Consider the following 19,022-nt stretch of genomic DNA (forward strand, 5'->3'; position numbering starts at 1 on the left):
GTGCTGGGATTACAGGCGTGAGCCACTGTGCCCAGCCTAGACTGAACTTTGTAAGGGCAGAGATTCCTCTTGTTAGTTTCTGTAATTCTAGTCTTTAAAAATCCCTGATATTCTTGGAATATTGGTTAGGTAAATATACTTAGCCTAAATATTCTGACAGTTATAAGAGTTCATCTAATTTTTTAAAGGCTTTTTAGTACCTTCTGTATGCCAGAAAGAGTGACAGTTTCAAATGTTTTCTCGTTTAATTTTCACACCAGCCCTGTACGATAGATATTAACACTTTTTTTTTTTTCAGATGAGAAAGCAGACCCATAAGTGCACAGTAACTTGGCCAAGATCACAGCAAGTGAGGGAAGGGAACTGAGACTGCCATGCACGTTGTTCCCAGATTTGGGGAATGGCAAGCATTGCAGCCAAAGAATAGCAAGAATATGTGTGTCGGGAATCTGCAGGTCCTTCAACATGGCGGGGATGAGGAGTGAAGCCTGGAAAGTGATGAGAGAATGCACGAGAACTTAGTGGAACTAAACCTTTGTGGGGTCCTGCATATCATATAGAGTTTAGACTTCAATCTGAGGTGTATGGGGAAACTACTGAAAGATTTTAAGAGATGTGTACTTAGACACGCATTTCAGAAACCTCACCTTGTGTTTCAGAGTTCAGTAGATTGGAATGGAATGGATTGGAATGGAAATAAGCAAGTGTTGGCTGTTATTTATGGTTAGACTCAGGAGTATGTATTTATATGATGTTTAGATATCGTTGTTCTATTTAAACAGAAATGTGGATTTTCAGAACTTTATTCATGGCAAAGAGAAAGAAAAGTAAAGACAGAATTTTGCCTTCATGATGGACCTCCTTATGCAAATGGTGACCCTCATGTTGGACATGCTTTAAATAAGGTAACTGTAATTTAGGTTATGACACTTAAAAGAAAGTGTTTATGTAAATACTCTTTATAAAAGTGTATTCTAATTATATGATAATTATGTAAATTTACATTTGCACATAAAACTAAAACATTTTCATAGAAAGCAGTATACAATTTTAGTACTGCATGAAAAAAGCATTGGTGGTATTTGCTTTGAGCTTGATGTTATATTAGTAAACATCATCTTATTCAGTACATAATTATTGTGCGAGACATTGTTCTAGATTCCAGGAATTTGGTCACTGAATGGGTCAATAGTGCTATTAGAGACCAGGCGCAGTGGCTTACGCCTGTAATCCCAGCACTTTGGAAAGCTGAGGTGGGTGGATCACTTGAGGTCAGGAGTTCGAGACCAGCCTGGCCAACATGACAAAACCCTGTCTCTACTAAAAATACAAAAATTAGCTGGGTTTGGTTGTGCATGCCTGTAATCCTAGCTACTTAGGAGGCTAAGGCAGGAGAATCATTTGAACCCCGGAGCGGGGGAATGGAAATTGTAGTGAGCTGAGTTCATGCCACTGCACTCCATCCTGGGTGACAGAGCGAGCCTGTCTCAAAGTAAAAACAAAAAAAAAACCACAAACTGCTATTAGAGTAGTATACATTGCATGTTATGCCGTAAATTATATTGAAAACTTCTGAAACATTTGAGACGTGTTATACATCTTGCATATTTCTCAGTATTAGTGACCTCCACAGAAGCCAAACTATGCTCTACTGCTTTATAGTTCACTTTCGAATTTTTAGACATATTATATCAGATGGTAAAAATAAGCATTTACTTCTTTCAGTGGACAAAACTGATGTGCTTGATTTTATTTTGGTACATGCTATTTGATATCAATTTCATTAAAATTTTATTTTTGTTAAACTTGATATTTGAGCTGTAGATTTAAATGAAATTTTAAGAATACAGCTATCTTGTACATCTTACTCAGTTTTCCCCAATGATGACATCTTGCAAAACTATAGTATATTACAACTAGGGTATTAACATTGATACAGTTAAGATGCTGAACTTTACTATATGAATCCCTCATGTTGCCCTTTTATAACCAAGTCATCTTCCTTTTGTTGCACCCGCCCTTGAATTCCTTTCAACTACGAATATATTCTCCATTTCTATATTTTTGTTATTTCAAGAATACTATGCAAATGAAAACATAGTTTATAACCTTTTGGGATTGACTTTTTTTCACTCAGCATGAATCCCTTGAGAGTCATCCAAGCTTTTTAGTAGTTTTATTTTTTCATTGCTGAGTGGTATTCTATGGTGTGGATGTATCACAGTTTGTTTACCCATGAACCTGTTGAAGTACAACTGGGTTGTTTACAGTTTCTGGCTATTATGAATAAAGGTGCTAAAAACATTCATGTACAGGTTTTATGTGAATGTAATTTTTTTTTTTTTTTTTTTGAAACAGGCTCTTTCTCTCACCCAGGCTGGAATGCAGTGGTGCAATCACAGCTCACTGCAGCCTCAACCACCTGGGCTCAAGCAATCCTCTCATCTCAGCCTCCCAAGTAGCTGAGATCACAGGTGTAGGCCAGCATGCCTGGCTAATTTTTATATTTTTTGTAGAGATAGCAGTTTGCCATGTTGCTCAGGTGGGTCTTGAACTCCTGGACTCAAGCAGTTCACCTGCTTCAGCCTCCCAAAGTGCTGGGATTACAAGTGTGAGCCATTGTGCCTGGCTGTGAATTTTCATTTCTCTGGGATAAATGCCCAAGATTGCAGTTCCTGGGTTATATGGTAGTTGCATGTTTAGTTTTTTAAGAAAATGCCAGACTGGTTTCCAGAATGGCTGTACTGTTTTAGATTTTTCTTTTCTTTTCTTTTCTTTTTTGAAATGGAGTCTTCCTCTTTTGCCCAGGCTGGAGTGCAGGGGTACAATCTTGGTTCACTGCAACCTTCGGCTCCCAGGTTCAAGTGATTCTTCTGCTTCCGTCTCCCAAGTAGCTGGGATTACAGGTGTCTGCCACTATGCCTGGCTAATTTTTGTATTTTTAGTAGAGATGGGTTTTGCCATGTTGGCCAGGCCGGTGTTGAACTCTTGACCTCGAGTGAGTCACCTGCTTCTGCCTCCCAAAGTGCTGGGGTTACAGGTGTGAGCCACCATGCTCAGCCCCATTTCACATGCTTATTTAGCAGTGTATGAATGATCTGGTTTCTCTGCATTCCTGCTAGCATTTGGGTGTTGTGACTATTTTAAATTTTAGCCATTCTAACAGGTATGTAGTGATGTCTCATTTTGCTTTTAATTTGCATTTTCATATTGGCTAATGATGTTGTAAGCCTTTCCATATATTCATTTGCCATGGGTTGAATCTCTTTGGTGAAATGTCCCTTTATGTCTTTTGTCCATTTCTTAATTGGATTTTTTTTCTTTTTACTGTTAAGTTTTGAGAGTTCTTTATATATTCTAGGTAATAAACGTTTTTTCAGATATGTGATTTGCAACTATTTTCTCTCAATCTGTAGTTTTTCTTTTCAATCTTTTATCAGGGTCTGTTGCATAGTAAAATTTTTTAATTTTGATGAAGTTCAATTTGTCATTTTATTCTTTTATGAATCATACTTTTAGTGTCATATCGAAGATAATTCTTTGCCTAACCCTAGAACCTGAAGATTTTCTCATACATTTTTTTATTGTGTATATAGATATATTTTTTTTGTTTTTTAGACGGGGTCTTGCTCTGTCACCCAGGCTGGAGAGCAGGGGCACTATCTCGCTCACTGCAAGCTCTGCCTCCCAGGTTCACACCATTCTCCTGCCTCAGCCTCCCCAGCAGCTGGGACTACAGGTGCACGCCGCTATGCCCAGCTAATTTTTTGTATTTTTAGTAGAGACGAGATTTCACTGTGTTAGCCAGGATGGTCTTGATCTCCTGACCTCGTGATCCACCCGCCTCGGCCTCTCAAAGTGTTAGGATTACAGGTGAACCACTGTGCCTGGCCTTTCTCATATATTTTTTATAAACGTTTTACATTTTATATTTAAGTCTGTGATCCATTTTGAGTTAATTGTTTTATAATGTGTAAGACTTAGGTCATGGTTTATTTTTTTCCCATATGGATGTCTAGTTGGTTTGGTATCATTTGTTGAAAAGGCTGTCTTTCCACAATGAATTGCTTTTGTACCACGTCAGAAATTAGTTGGGCATATTTGTGTGGATTTATTTCTGGATGCTCTGTTCTGTTCCATTGATCTATGTGTCCATTTCTTTGTGAATACCACGGTTTTGATTATTGTAGCTACAGAATAAGTATTGAAATTGGGTAGACTGATTCCTCTTATATTATTCCTTTTCAAAATTGCTTTAGCTGTTTTAGTTCCTTTGCTTTTCTATATAAATTTTGAAATAATCTTTTCTGTTGCCACACACACAAAAACTTTTGCTGGGATTTTTATAGGGATACATTAAAACCCATATGTTAGTTTGCGGGGAGTTGACATCTTTATTATGTTGACTCTTCCAATCTATGAACATGGTATATCTTTCTGTTTATTTAGGTCTTTGATTCTTTCATCAGTGTTTTGTAATTTCAGCATATAATCTGGTAACATGTTTTCTGTTTCTTTTTTTTAAGTGATTGTAAATGATATTATACAGGTTGAACATTCCTAATCTGAAAATTTGAAATCTGAAGTACTACAAAATTAGAAACTTTTTGAGCACTGACATGATGCCACAAGTGGAAAATTTTATACCTGACCTCACATGACAGATGCAGTGAATACTGTTTCATGCACAGAATTGTTTAAAATATTATATAAAATTACCTTTAGGCTATGTGCATAAGGTATTTATGACACATAAGTGAATTTCATGTGTAGAGTTGGGTCCCGTGCCCAAGATATCGTATTATGTATGTGCAAATATTCTAAAGTCTGAAAAACTCCCAAATCTGGAACATTCTAGTCCCAAGCATTTTGGAGAAGGGTACTCAACCTGTATTTTAAATTTTTATGTCTATATGTTCATGGCTAGTATATAAAATATAATTTTAAATGTTTATTTTGTATCCTGTGACCTTCTTGAATATCTTTTTTGTTTCTCTATTTCTTCTTTACTGCTTTCTTTTACATTGAGTGAATATTTTGTAACGAAGCATATAAGTTTATTTTTTATTTTTTTTAGAGACACTGTCTTATTTTGTCTCCTAGACTGGAGTCTGGTCATGTGATTATAGCTCACTGCAGCCTTGAACTCTTGGACTCAGGCATTCCTCCTGCCTCAATCTCCTAAGTAGCTGGGACAACAGGCACACACCTCCACACTTGGCTAGTTTCTTTTATTTATTGTAGAGATAGGGTTTTGTTACATCGCCCAGGCTGGTATCAAACTCCTAGCCTCAAGTGATCCTCCTGCTTCAGCCTCCCAAAGTATCATGATTATAGGTGTGAGCCACTATGCCCAGCTGCATTTACATTTCTTTAATGAATTTTTTAGATGTCTTTAATGACATTTTTAGTGTGTTTTTTGAGATAGTTTATTAGTGGTTGCCCTAGAGCTTACCAGGTACATTTTAACAGAATCAGCTTCAGGTTTATGCTGGCTTAGTTTAAGTAAAATATAGAAATATTACTCATATTCTCTTTTCTCCCTTCTTGTGGTTTTGTTGTTATGAATATTACATCTATTTATGTTACAAACCTTGCATTACTTTGTTATAATTATTACTTTGCCTTTTTTTTTGAGATGGAGTCTCGCTGTGTCGCACAGGCTGGAGTGTAGTGGCGCGGTCTTGGTTCACTGCAACCTCTGCCTTCCAGGCTCGAGCGATTCTCCTGCCTCTGCCTCCCGAGTAGTTGGGATTACAGGCGCCCACCACCACACCTGCCTAATTTTTTTGTGTATATATATTTTTTAATGGATATGGGGTTTTGCCATGTTGGTCAGGCTGGTCTCAAACTCCTGACCTCAGGTGATCACCCGCCTTGGCCTCCCAAAGTGCTGGGATTACAGGTGTGAGCCACTAGGCCCAGCCTGCTTTGACTTTTACATCAGTTAAAAAAGTAGAAAAAATGCACTTATTACTGTTATTTATAATTACTTAATTACCTTTACTGATCCTTTTTGTTTGTTTCTGTGGATTTGAATTACCACCTGTCGTCCTTTCCTTTTAGCCTAGAGAACTTCCTTTTATATTTCTTGTGAAGTGGGCCTGCTAGCAACAAATTCTCTCTCTTTTATTTTTTAAATATAGGAATGGCTTTATTTTTCTTTCATTTTCAAAAGATAACTTTGGTAGATATCAAATTCTTGGTTGATAGATTTTTTTTTCCTTTGAGCACATTGAATGTGTTATCCCATTACTTTCTGCCCTCCCTTGTTTTTCCTGAGAAGTCAGCTGCTAGTTTTATTAGGCTTCCCTTGTAGGTAATGATAACTTTTTCTCTTGTGGCTTTCAAGATTTTCTCTTTGTCTCTAACTTCTACCTTTTTACTGTGATGTCTTTTTTTGATCTCTTTGTGTTTTTTTCCTTCTTGGAGTTCATTGAACTTTCTGGATGTATGGGTTGGTATTGGTGTTCTTCAATATATTTGAGACATTTCCTTTTTTTTTTTTTTGAGACGGAGTCTCGCTCTGTCGCCAGGGCTGGGGTGCAGTGGCTGGATCTCAGCTCACTGCAAGCTCCGCCTCCCGGGTTTACGCCGTTCTCCTGCCTCAGCCTCCCGAGTAGCTGGGACTACAAGCGCCCACCACCTCTCCTGGCTAGTTTTTTGTATTTTTTAGTAGAGATGGGGTTTCACCATGTTAGCCAGGATGGTCTCGATCTCCTGACCTCATGATCCGCCCAACTCAGCCTCCCAAAGTGCTGGGATTACAGGTTTGAGCCACCGCGCCCGGCCGAGAAATTTTCAGTTATTGTTTCTTTGGATATTTTTCTGCCTGTGCTTCTCTCCTTTCCTCTGAAACTCTCATTATGCATTTGTTGGTATGCTGAATGGTGTGTGTAATGATGGCTCTGAGGCTCTGTTTAGTTTTGTTATTTTTCTTTGGATTATACAATCTTTATTGATCTATCTTTAAGTTTATTTTTTCTTCTGCTAGTTTATATCTACTGTTGAACCGCTCCACTGAATTTTTAATTTTGGGTCTTCTTTTAAAAAACATCTATTTCTTTCTTTCTTTCTTTCTTTTTTTTTTTTTTGAGATGGAGTTTTGCCCTTGTTGCCCAGGCTGGAGTGCAGTGGCACAATCTTGGCTCACTCCAACCTCCGCCTCCCATGTTCAAGCAATTCTCCTGCCTCAACCTCCCAAGTAGCTGGGATTACAAGCGCCCGCCACCGTGCCTGGCTAATTTATGTATTTAGTAGAGACAAGGTTTCACCATGTTAGTCGGGCTGGTCTCGAACTCCTGACCTCAGGTGGTCCACCCACCTCAGCCTCCCAAAGTGCTAAGATCACAGGTATGCACCACTGCCTGGCAAAATATCTATTTCTTTAGTGATATTCTCTGTTAGATGTGACATTATCATCATACCTTCCTTTACCTCTTTAATCATGGATTCTGTTCTTTGAACATTTATGTCACTTTTGCAGTCTTTTTCTGTCACATTTGACATCTGATTACTTTTATAGGTAGTTTCTATTTTCTGCTTTCTTTCCCAGTGTGTGCATCATACTTTGTATTTCTTTGTATGTCTTGTAAATTTTTTTGTTGGAAACTGGGCATTTTTGATGTAGTAAATGAATAATGGCCTCTAGCACCTCTAAGAGCTTGTAATTGTTACTTACTTGTGACCGACTGGATTATTTTCTTGAAGTTTGTTTTTGCCGCCTCCCATTCTTCCCTTGTGTTAAGCCTCTGATTCTTAGGGAGGCATAGCTTTGGGTATGTCCACAGTCACCCTGGGATGACAGTGATTTTGGCAGAGCTCCTATCCTGTCTTTCCCTGACAACACCGATTTATGTAGCTGTGAGATTTTCCGGCTCTTGACTCTATTGTTTTCAATAATTCCCTGGGGCATAAATTGCTCTGTAGACTAATCTAATCAAAGTGGAGGTCTTTTGAAGGATTTGTTCTTAATGTCAGTGTCTGATATTTGTTCTGATCGCAAGAGGACTTGTCTCAGCTGTTTCTCCCCCTGGTTCTCTCCTCCAAGCTGTGTGGCCTATAGTTTAGCCTGTATCATCTTGAACCTGTGGATCTTCTAAACTGCCTTTTCCTATAGCCTTTACTGTTTCTGAGAGCCCCATTAGGCCTGAACTTCTCAATGCTCTATTAATGGGAAGAGTTTGGGAACTATCCATTTTACTGCCTGCTTCTCTTCCAGCCCGGCAACATCTTCCAGTCAGGTCTCTGGAGTAGGAACCACTGTACATGTCTGTGAGGGATACCCCCACTTTAGGAGTCAGATGTTCATGGGGTGGGCAGTACCATAAGGTCCTCTTAAGCAGCCTCTCCTGGTATGGAACCACCATCTTATGAGTGAGGACAAGGGTAATCAGACTCCCAGTATTCCCAGCAGACCTACACTCTTCTGTGAGTGGGGGCTGAGTGAAGAAAGGGAGCTTCTGCCTCTTGACTACACTTGCCCAGAACTTAGTAGCTGGGAAAGGATGAGACATTTTGATGTCCTGCCCTTCCTGGGAAAGGTAGCCCTTGACTGGGAGCTGGGAAAATAGGGATCCTCGTGTTCTAGGCTGCAGCAGTATTGGGGGGAGTAGTCTTGGCCTCCTTGAACTAACTGGTAGTGAGGAGAGAGGGAGTGGTCTTAGGTCAAATACCATAGACGCTCACTTTTCTTACCTAGTTTTGAAGATTTGTCTTATATAGATGTTTCTGCGTTTGGTATATATCTTTAGGATCAATTCCAGGGGCTTCAAATGGTTGTTTTTAAAGATAATTTTTACCAATTTTACTAGGAAACAGATGCACATAACTCCTCATGCTATCATTCCTGAAGTCAGACTTTGTTTCATTGTTTTTTTTTTTTCTTCTGTTTTTAATTTCACTGATTTCTGCTTCTTTATTTATTTTTATTTTATTTATTTATTTATTTTTGAGACAGAGTCTTGCTCTGTCGCCTGGGCTGGAGTGCAGTGGCGCAATCTTGGCTCACTGCAACTTCTGCCTCCTGGGTTCAAGTGATTCTCATGCCTCAGCCTCACGAATAGCTGGGACTACAGCCGTTTTTAAAATTTTCCTTGAGGACAGGTGCAGTGGCTCATGCCTGTATTCTCAGCACTTTGTGAGGCCGAGGCAGGCAGATCATTTGAGGCCAGGAGTTCGAGACCAGCCTGGGCAACATGGTGAAGCCCTGTATCTACTGAAAATACAAAAATTAGCTGGGCATGGTGGCACGCGCCTGTAGTGTCAGCCACTTGGGAAGCTGAGGTGGGAGAATCACCTGAGCCTGGGCAGTCAAAAGCTGCAATGAGCCACGATCGCATTACTGCACTCCAGACTGGCGACAGAGCGAGACCCTGTTTCAACAACTAAAACAAAAATTTTCCTTGAGAATTCCTCTCTGATTCGTGATTTTTTCACATGTGTGCTGTTTATAGGTTTTTATTTATTTATTTATTTTTAATTTTTTGCAGAGACAAGTTCTTGCTATATTAACCAGGCTGGTCTCAAACTCCCAGCCTCAAGTGATCCTCTTGCCCTTGACCTCACAAATTTTGGGATTACAGGTGTGAGCCGCTGTGTCTGGCCTCACATGTGAGTTGTTTAGTTTTTAGGTGTTTAAAGATCTTTCTGTTATATTTCGTTTATTCATTTATATTTGAATCCATTATGGATGAAGAGCATATTCTATGATTTCAGTTCATTTTATTTTTTTTGAGACGGAGTCTTACACTGTCGCCTGGGCTGGAGTGCAGTGGCGTGATCTCGGCTCACCACAACCTCTGCGTCCTGGATCCTGCCTCAGCCTCTGGAATAGCTGGGATTACAGGTGTGCGCCACCACGCCTGGCTAATTTTGTATTTTTAGTAGAGACAGGGTTTCTCCATGTTGGTCAGGCTGGTCTTGAACTCCCGACCTCAGATGATTTGCCCACCTCGTCCTCTCAAAGTGGTGAGATTACAGGCATGAGCCACTGCACCTGGCCTGATTTAAAAATTTTTTTAATTTGTTGAGTTTTATTTTTAGGGCCCAAGATATGGTTTATTGTAGTTTTTGCTTTGTTGACACATAATAGAAATGTACATTTTCTTTTGTTGGGTGTAGTCATTTGTAATGCTCTTTACATCCTGTTGGTTAATGTATTGTTGAGTTCATATATAACCTTGCTGATTTTTGGTTTAGGTCTATCAGTTGTTGAGAGAATTAAAGTCTCTACTTATAATTGTGCATTGTCTGTTTCTTCTTTAAGTTCTGTAAGTTTTTGCTTTACGTATTTTACACCTCTGGTTTTTGGTGCATACATATTTAGGATTGCTATGTTTTCTTTGTGGATTGAACCTTTTATCATTATGTAGTTCTCTGTCTCTGGTAATTTTCTTTGTTCTCAAGTCTTTCACGGCTCATGACAGTCTTGACTTCCTGAGCACAAACAATCTTCCTGCGTCAACCCCCCAAGTAGTTGGGACTACAAGTGCATGCCACCACACCTGGCTAATATTTGTATTTTTTTTGTAGAGACAGGGTTTTGCCACGTTACCCAGGCTGGTCTTGAACTCCTAAGCTCAAGTGATCTGCTCGCCTTGGCCTCCCAAAATGCTGGTCTTACAGGAGTGAGCCACGGCGCCTGGCCTGAAGTCTGTTGTGTCTGATACTAGTAGAGCACATGCTTTTTGTTTTAAAATTGTTTGCATGATTTGTCTTTCTGTATCCTTTTTCTTTCAACTTGCCTGTATTGTTATATTAAAAGTGGTTTTTTTTTTTTTTTTTTTTTTTGGTGGATAGCATATAATAGGGTCATATTTTTAAAGTTGATGCTACCAGTTTCTATATACATATATATTTTTTTCTTCTTTTTTTTTTTTTTGAGACGGAGTCTCACTCTGTCGCCCAGGCTGGAGTGCAGTGGCGCCGTCTCACTCACTGCAACCTTTGCCTCCCAGGTTCAAGTGATTCTTCTGCCTCAGCCTCCTGAGTAGCTGGGATGACAGGCACCCGCCACCACACCCGGCTAATTTTTTTGTATTTTTAGTAGAGACAGGGTTTCACCATGTTAGCCAGGATGGTCTTGATCTCCTGACCTCGTGATCTGCCCACCTCAGCCTTCCAAAGTGCTAGGATTACAGGCATGAGCCACCGTGCCTGGCCACCAGTTTCTATATTTTAATTGGCTTGTTTAGGCTGCTTACACTTAACGTAATTATTGATAATATTAAGGCTTAAGGCTACCATTTAATTTTTTTGTTTTTTGTTTTTTCTGTTTTTTTGTTTTTCCATCTGCTTTTTCTTGTCTTTCTATGGGTTACTTGAACTTTTTTTTAATATTACATTTTGATTTACCTATATTGTTTATGAGCGTATTTTTTTTAGCTCTTTTAGTGGTTGATATATTTCATATGTGTGTGTATATATGTGTATTATAGATACCTGTGTATGTTATCACACATGCATATGTATATACATATACATATATACATATACATATATGTCATGTGTATCATGTTTATGTGTATATATCATATATTTGAATACATTTATCACAGTCTACTGGTATTACTATTTCACCATTTCAAGTGAAGTATAGAAGAATGTGTCCTTTTATATCCCTTTACCCATCCCTGTTTGTGATTTGGTTTACATATTTCCTCTACATGCATTTCTGTCCACATAAGACAGTGTTTGACAGTTATTTTTTCAACTGTGAAACATAATTTGTGATACGACTAAACAAAGTTTTTATATTTACCCATATTTTTGCTTACTGTTTTTTAGTCCTTCCTGATGTTCCAGGTCCTGCTTTATTTTTTTTTTCTTGTTTTTCCCCTTTAGGAAATTTGCTTTAGCCATTCTTTTAGTGTAAATCTGCTGATCACAAATCTGTTTCCTTTATCTGAGAATGTCTTGATTTCTCTTTCATTCTTGAAGTATGTTTTTGTTGTCTGTAGCATTCGGGATTGATGATTCTTCTTTTTCAGCACTTGAAAAGTACTGTGCCACTTCCTTCTGGCCTCCGTGTTTTCTGATAAGAAATCTACTGTCATTTGAATTACTTTCCCCTTATAGGTAAGAGGCCATTTTTCTGTGACCGCTTTCAAGATACTTTGTCTTTCATTTCCAGAAGTTTAATTATGATATACTTTGGCATGGATTTCTTTGAATTTAGCCTGTTTGGAGTTTGTTCAGCTTTTTGAATTTATAGGTTTATATCTCCTGTTAAATCTGGGATTTTTGGGCTATTATTTATTCTGTATTTTCTCAACTCTGAAAAAGTCTTCTTTCAGAACACCCATAATATGAATGTTAGATCTTTTGCTATAGGACCACAGGTTCCTGATTTGTTTTGTTTTGTTTTTGTTTTTGTTTTTTCCAGTCTGTTTTATCTCCGCCTTTTTTTTTTTCTTTGAGACAGTGTCTCACCCTGTCACCCAGGCTGGAGTGCGGTGGTGCGATCTAGGCTCACTTCAACATCCGCCTTCTGGGTTCAAGTGATTTTCCTGCCTTAGCCGCCTCCTGAGTCACTGGGATTACCAGCGTGTGCCACCACCCCTGGCTAATTTTTTGTAACTTTAGTAGAGATGAGGTTTCACCATGTTGGCCAGGCTGTCCTCAAACTCCTGACCTCATGATCCACCCGCCTCGGCCTCCCAAAGTGCTGAGATTACAGGCATGAGCCACCGTGGCTGGCCTTTTCCCTGCTTTTTAGACTGGGTAATTTCTATTCATCTATCTTAAATTTCAGTGGTTCTTTCCATTGTCCCCTCCATTTCATATTTGAGCCTACTCACTGAGCTTTTTATTTTCACTATTTTTCATTTATAAAAATTTTCATTTAATTTTTCTTGGTATCTTCTATTTCTTTGCTGAAACTTTGTTTCTTTGCTTAGGCTTTCTACTCTTTCATGTTTTTTCAAGTGTGTTTTTATCATGGCTGCTTTACAGTGTTTGTCAGCTAAGGCTAACTTGCCTGTCATCTCAATGTTGGTTATCCGTTGGTTGTCTTTTTTCACGTAGTTTCAAATCCTCCTGGTTCTTAGTATGATGAGTGGTTCTTTTAGTTGAAACATTTTGTGTATTGTGAGATTCTGAAGCTTATTTAAATGTTCTGTGTTAGCTGGCTTCTCTGACCCCGCTCTGACAGTAGACAGGGATCACTGCCTGGCTACAGCTGGTGGATACAGAAGTCTGGACTCTCCACTCAGCCTTTCTTGACACTGAAGAAGGGGGCTTCTCATTGCTACAGGGGTTCCGCCTCCCCCTAGGCTTTCCCTGATACCATCCTGGCTAGAAGGTTTTAGTTAGTGTGCCTTGTTGCTGCATTCTGCCCGACCTCTGCTGACACCTTGGCAGGAGTAGACTGGTATTCTCTCCACTGGGCAGTGGTGAAAGTCCTGACTCTGCATTCATCCTCCTCTGACACCACCCATTGGAAACAGGGAGGGATGCCTCCTCATTGCTCTGTGGGAGTGGAAGTCCAGGCTCCCCGCCGGGTCTTCACTGACACTGCAGAGGTGTTCTCATTACTACCCGGTGGGAATGAAATCTTCACTCCCTACTTGGCTTTCTTGTACCACCCTGGTGGAGGAGAAGGGGTTAGGGTGCCTTGTGATACATTGCTGAGGATAGATGTCTAGGCTTCCCTCTCCGCTTTTGTTCAAAGGGGTGTGGGTGAGGCTGCATTTCTTCTGCGGTAGTTGGTTAGAGCAGAGTGAGAGCTGTCGTTTTAGTTTCCTGTCTTGCTAGGTTCCCCTCTCCTGTTTTTTGTTTTGTTTTGTTTTGGGGTTGTTGTTGTTCTTTTGGCCCAGAGAGAACAGGCTTTTGTTTTGGCTTCTTTTGATCTGTACCTGTTGTTGTTTCCAGGTGGCTGGCTTCTTTAGCCTGTCTAGGGCATATGAGGCAAAAAGAAAACCCAGGAAGCTCGCCACTGTGTTGTTCCTGGGTCCTAAGGTCCTGAGACAGTCTTCTGCTTTTAGAGTCTTTTCTTTTTTTTTTTTTTTTCTCAACCTCCGCCTCCCAGGTTCAAGCGCTTCCCCTGTCTTGGCCTCCCAAGTAGCTGGGACTATAGTTGTGTGCCCCCATGCCCAGCTAATTTTTGTATTTTTAGTAGAGACGGGGTTTCATCATGTTGACCAGGAGGGTCTCAATCTCTTGACCTCATGATCCGCCCGCCTTGGCCTCCCAAAGTGCTGGGATTACAGGCATGAGCCACCGTGCCCAGCCTCTTTTAGAGTCTTTTCGTGCTATTTAAATATATAACATCCATGATTTTTAAAAATTATATTTAATTTTTTAGTCAATATATGATTCAGAATGTTTTTATAAAGAAAAAAATGATAAAATTATATTTAATTGAAGGAGTAGGGGAATGTATTTCTATTCCATCTTCCCAGAAGCAGAAAGTCTGTTTTGAACCTTTTTTTTTTTTTTTTCCTGAGACAGAATTTCACTCTGTCACCCAGGCTGGAGTGCAGTGGGACCATATTGGCTCGCTGCAACCTCTGTCTCCTGGGTTCAGGCAATTCTCCTGCCTCAACCTCCTGAGTAGCTGGGATTACAGGCGCCCACTACCACTCCCAGCTGATTTTTTTATATTTTTAGTAGAGATGGGGTTTCACCATGTTGGCCAGGCTGGTCTCGAACTCTGTACCTCAGGTGATCCACCCACCTTGGCCTCCCAAAGTGCTGGGATTACAGGCGTGAGCTGCCGCACCCGGCCTATTTTGAAACTTCTAAAAAAGTTAACTTTTTTTTTTTTCTGATTATAAAGGTAGATTTGGAAAACACAAGAAAATTGAAAGAAGAAAATTAAAATTGGTCAGCACAGTGGCTTACACGTGTAATCCCAGCACTTTGGGAGACTGGGGTGGGTGGATTGCTTGAGCCCAGGAGTTTGAGACCAGCCTGGGCAACATGGTGAAACCCTGTTTCTACTAAACACATAAAAAATAGTGTACTAGCGTGCACCTGTAATCCCAGCTACTCGGCAGGCATGAGAATCGCCAAGATTGCGCCACTGCACTCCAGCCTGGGTGACAGAGCGAGACCCTGAGACCCTGTCTCAAAGAAAAAAACAAAAAGAAAATTAAAATTACTCTAATCCTACCAGCCAGACATAAGCACTATTAATAATTTAGGCTAGTTTCTTAGTATTTTTTAGAGACTGGGTCTCACTATATTGCTGAGGCTGGCACATTGAACTTGTGGGCTCAAGTGATTCTCTGGCCTCATCCTCCCGAGTGATTGGGACTCTTTAGTATTTTTATTTTTTATTTTTTATATACATATATTTTTTGAGACGGAGTCTCGCTCTGTCGCCCAGGCTGGAGTGCAGTGGTGCGATCCCAGCTCACTACAAGCACCACCTCCCAGGTTCACGCCGTTCTCCTGCCTCAGCCTCCTAAGTAGCTGGGACTACATGTGCCCGCCACTATGCCCGGCTAATTTTTTGTATTTTTAGTAGAGATGGGGTTTCACTGTGTTAGCCAGGATGGTCTTGATCTCCTGACCTCATGATCTGCCTGCCTCGGCCTCCCAAAGTGCTGGGATTGCAAGTATGAGCCACCGCACCCAGTCTGGACTCCTTAGTATTTTTAATGTCAGAAAAAGTTGTGGGCCAGCCACAGTGGCTCATACCTGTAATACCAGCACTTTGGGAGGCCAAGGCGGGAGGATTGCCTGAGCCTAGGAGTTCGAGACCAGCCTGGGCAACATCGGGAGACCCTGTCCCTACAAAAAAATAAAAAAATATTAAACCAGATGTGGTGGCATGAGCCTGTGGTTCCAGCTACTTGGGAGGCTGAGGTGGAAGGATCACTTGGGTCTGGGAAGTGGAGGCTATAGTGAGTTGTGATCGTATCACTGCACTGTAGCTTGGTTGACAGAACAAGACCCTATCTCAAGAAAAAAAAAAAGTTTATGTTGTTTTTGTGTCTTCCCTTTTCTCCTAAAGTTTTTATTTATTTTATTTTATTTTTATTTTTTGAGATGGAGTCTCGCTCTGTCACCTAGGCTGGAGTGCAGTGGCGTGATCTCGGCTCACTGCAACCCCTGCCTCCTGGGTTTAAGCGATTCTCGTGCCTGAGCTTCCCGAGTAGCTGGGATTACAGGCCTACGCCACCACACTCAGCTAATTTTTGTATTTTTAGTAGAGACAGGGTTTCGCCACGTTGACCAGGCTGGTTTTGAACTCCTGACCTCAGGTGATCCACCTGCCTTGGCCTCCCAAAGTGCTGGGATTACAGGCGTGAGCCACTGTGCCCGGCCCTCCTAATGTTTTTAATATAAATAATTTCCCACATTGTTATACCTTACTTAGGTGTTTTAATGACTGTATAACAGTATGATATAATGAATATTTTACTACCTATAACTTTTTGAAAAATTCAGATTATTTCTTTGAGGTATATTACTACACAGAAATTACCGGATACTTAGTGCTAAACTGCTTTTCAATAGGTTATATCACTTTTTCTTTTTTTTTTTTGAGATGGAGTCTTATTCTGTCGCCAGGCCGGAGTGCAGTGGCATGATCTCTGCTCACGGCAACCTCCTCCTCTCAGGCTCAAGCGATTCTCCTGCCTCAGCCTCCCAAGGAGCTGGGACTACAGGCGCAAGCCATCACGCCCGGCTAATTTTTGTATTGTTAATAGAGATGGGGTTTCACCATGTTGGCCAGGATGATCTCAATCTCTTGACCTTGTGATCCACCCACCTCGGCCTTCCAAAGTGCTGGAATTACAGGCATGAGTCACTGTGCCTGGCTGGTTATATCACTTTTTTTTTTTTTTTTAATTTATTTATTATTATTGTAGGTTATATCACTTTTAATACTACAACCAAACTTGAGAGACTTACCTTATTATATACAACTAACATTGAACATTATTGCTAACTTGAGTATATATTGCTAATTTGACAGGCCAATGTAATATTTAAATGTTTTAATTTGCCTATCTGTGATTTCTGTGTGCTTTGATTTTCGCATTGATTTATGATGATAAATGTCTAATTCTTTATTTGGACTTTTTTGGGGTTGATGTCATAAGTTGAGTATCTAAATTGATTTTTTTTTCCAAACAGCAAATGTGTTCTTTCAGCACTATTCCATTGCTATGGTTCTCTGAGCCTTTTGTAGTCATACATATTAGATACATTTTAGGGCTATCTTTGTTCTGATAATTGAACTCTATTCTTTTGATGCTTTGGCTAGTTGAAATTTTGGAAATTTTGTTAGAAAAAGTGGCTGCGCTTTAGGTAAAAGAAATGTTAACTAACCTGTTTTAATCTTGAATTACAGTAGTAGCTCATTTTGGATGGCTACAGTGGGGCTTAAATACAGCTTGGTAATGAAGTACTATATAATCTTAAAAGGAATGAGGTAGATCTACATGCACTGACATAAAACATGTATTAAATGAGAGTAGAAAAATACGTTTTAAAACTGTATTATATTAGCATCTACTTTTATAAAAATTTTAAAAACTTAATTATTATTATTATTTTTTTGGAGACAGAGTCTCACTCTATCCCCCAAGCTGGAGTGCAGTGGCGTGATCTTGGCTCACTGCAACCTCCGGCTTCTGGGTTCAAGCGATTCTCATGCCTCAGCCTCCTGAGTAGCTGGGATTACAGGTGCCCACCACCACACCCAGCTAATTTTTATATTTTCAGTAGAGATGGGGTTTCACCTTGTTGGCCAGGCTGGTCTCGAACTCCTGACCTCAGGTGATCCACCCACCTCGACCTCCCAAAGTGCTGTGATTACAGGCATGAGCCACTGCACCCAGTCAATATTTATTATTGTTATTATTTTATTTTATTTATTTATTTTTGGGATGGAGTCTTACACTGTTGCCTGGACTGGAGTGCAATGGTACAATCTTGGCGTACTGCAACCTCCGCCTCCCGGATTCAAGCGATTCTTCTGCCTCAGCCTCCCAAGTAGCTGCAATTACAGGTGCCCGCCACCACGCCCAGCTAATTTTTTTGTATTTTTAGTAGAGATAGGGTTGCACCATGTTGGCCAGGCTGGTCTCGAACTCCTGACCTTGTGATCCGCATACCTTGGCCTCCCAAAGTGCTGGGATTACAGGCATGAGCCACTGTGCCCAGCCAATATTGATTATTTTTATAACACTTGAATTTTTTTTTTCTTTTTTCTTTTTTTTTTTTCACAGAATCTCACTATCTTGCCCAGGCTAGCCTCAAACCCTGGGCTCAACAGTCTTTCTGCCCCAGCCTCCTGAGTAGCTGGGACTACAGGTGCATGCTCCTGTGCCAGGCTTGACATTTTTTGAAACAAGGAAGCTGTATTACTCTTGTAATCACAAACAACAAATATAAATACAAACAAAAAATGAGCTTAATAGCTAAAACGTACATCTGGAAAGTAAATGGGTTTGAATATTTAAGAAAATTTAGAGAAAGATGAAGAATGACTTGCTGTACCAGAGAGGAATATACTACAGTATTGAAGCAGTCTAGTTCTGGTGCCGATGAATAAAACTAAATAGATTAGTCTGGCTTACTCTTGTCTAGTCCAATATACTCTTACTATTTACCACTTAGAAGCTTCAGCAGATACTATCTTTGCTTTAAAATTATTGCTGTTGTGTCTTTACCTCTATTTAAATTATGTAAGGCTCCTCATTTCTCTTATCCATTTTGCTTCTGGAACTTTCTGCTGCATGTATTCAAAGAGTAAAGACATTAATTTGAGAAAAATAATTATCTTTTCTTTTTTTTTTTTTGAGATGGAGTTTCGCTCTGTCGCCCAGACTGGAGTGTGGTGGTGGCACAATCTCAGCTTACTGCAACCTCCACCTCCTGGGTTCAAGCGATTCTCCTGCCTCACCCTCCTGAGAAGCTGGGATTACAGGCGCGCACTACCACGCCTGGCTAATTTTTGTGTTTTTAGTAGAGACAGGGTTTCATCATGTTAGCCAGGCTGGTCTTGAACTCCTGACCTCATGATCTGCCCGCCTCGACCTCCCACAGTGCTGGCATTACAG

The 19,022-nt window shown here is 40.2% G+C and overlaps 1 protein-coding gene across 1 annotated transcript in view; it reads left to right on the forward strand.

Moving 5' to 3' along the window:
- The window catches only part of IARS2 (isoleucyl-tRNA synthetase 2, mitochondrial), a 71,922-nt gene that overhangs the window by 1,287 nt on the left and 51,613 nt on the right, over positions 1-19,022 (forward strand). Inside the window, exon 2 of the mRNA XM_015115924.3 lies at positions 783-905. Coding sequence (XP_014971410.3) covers positions 783-905 — 123 coding nt within the window. The remainder of the gene's footprint in view (positions 1-782; positions 906-19,022) is intronic.

Source organism: Macaca mulatta, chromosome 1 (assembly GCF_049350105.2).
Source record: "Macaca mulatta isolate MMU2019108-1 chromosome 1, T2T-MMU8v2.0, whole genome shotgun sequence".
NCBI classification, from domain to species: Eukaryota; Metazoa; Chordata; class Mammalia; order Primates; family Cercopithecidae; genus Macaca; species Macaca mulatta.